General features: G+C 32.8%; 1 protein-coding gene across 1 annotated transcript in view; it reads left to right on the plus strand.

Annotated features, from left to right (window-relative positions):
- LOC103362599 (taste receptor type 1 member 1-like) overlaps positions 1–282 on the plus strand; it is a 3905-nt gene extending 3623 nt beyond the window's left edge. The window contains exon 7 of the mRNA XM_008288998.1: positions 7–282. Coding sequence (XP_008287220.1) covers positions 7–282 — 276 coding nt within the window. The remainder of the gene's footprint in view (positions 1–6) is intronic.
- The last annotated feature ends 726 nt before the right edge of the window (positions 283–1008 follow it).

Genomic DNA, 1008 nt, shown 5'->3' on the forward strand with positions numbered 1-1008 from the left:
ATGGGAAAAGACCTGCCGAAAAACTACAACGAGGCCAAAGCCATAACCTTCTGCCTCCTGCTGCTGATCCTCACATGGATCATCTTTGCCACTGAATACATGCTCTATCGTGGCAAGTACATCCACACATTCAACGCCCTGGCTGTGCTCTCCAGTCTCTACTGCTTTCTGTTGTGGTATTTCCTCCCGAAATGCTACATCATTATTCTTCAGCCCCATAAAAATACGCCGCAGTACTTCCAAGGTCTCATTCAGAATTACACCAAAACTATCAGTCAGTAGATGTATCCAGGAAGTATATGTTACAGAGAAGCTGATGTGCAGACTCTAGTTTTAGTGCAATTTTTTGTAAGCTGGTCTTTAAAAAATGTATTTAAAAAACAAACAAAAAAGCATTACTTAATAGTTTGTATCTTTGTTTTTACTTGATACAGATGTAAATTGATGTACAAGTACATATACTCGTGTACATTTCATGAAGTTGTGTAACAGTATGAATAACTCAATAAAAACATGAAAGAAGACGTGTACGTTTTTCTCAACTGTTTTTTGAAATTGCAGCAACACTGATTTTCACCACATAATCGCTTAATACGGTAAGCTATACGTGCATGTGTTAGGTTTACTTACATGTCAATGTTTAACTTTATTAGTTATTTGTTCGAACTATAAACTCAACATTTTCATTTCATATTAAACTTATGCATTAGAGGAATAAATGGGACATTAGGGCTCGATTAATCTTCCATTTTGAAATAAAAGCTAATATTAAACTTTTATAGTGTCAAACTACCTATCTATCTATCTATCTATCTATCTGTCTATCTATCTATCTATAATGTGGACATTATTGACAGTTTTGGTCCTTTTTTCTGCGATTTTACTAGCTATTATCTGGCACAATAAAAAAAAGGAAAAAATATTTGCAAAGAAGAAAAAAAAACAACAATAAATTGTTTGAAAAATTACAGCTACAAACTGTAAATTAATTAATTTATTTTAAAAGTA

The sequence above is a fragment of the Stegastes partitus genome, unplaced genomic scaffold (genome assembly GCF_000690725.1).
Source record: "Stegastes partitus isolate 25-593 unplaced genomic scaffold, Stegastes_partitus-1.0.2 Scaffold586, whole genome shotgun sequence".
NCBI classification, from domain to species: domain Eukaryota; kingdom Metazoa; phylum Chordata; class Actinopteri; family Pomacentridae; genus Stegastes; species Stegastes partitus.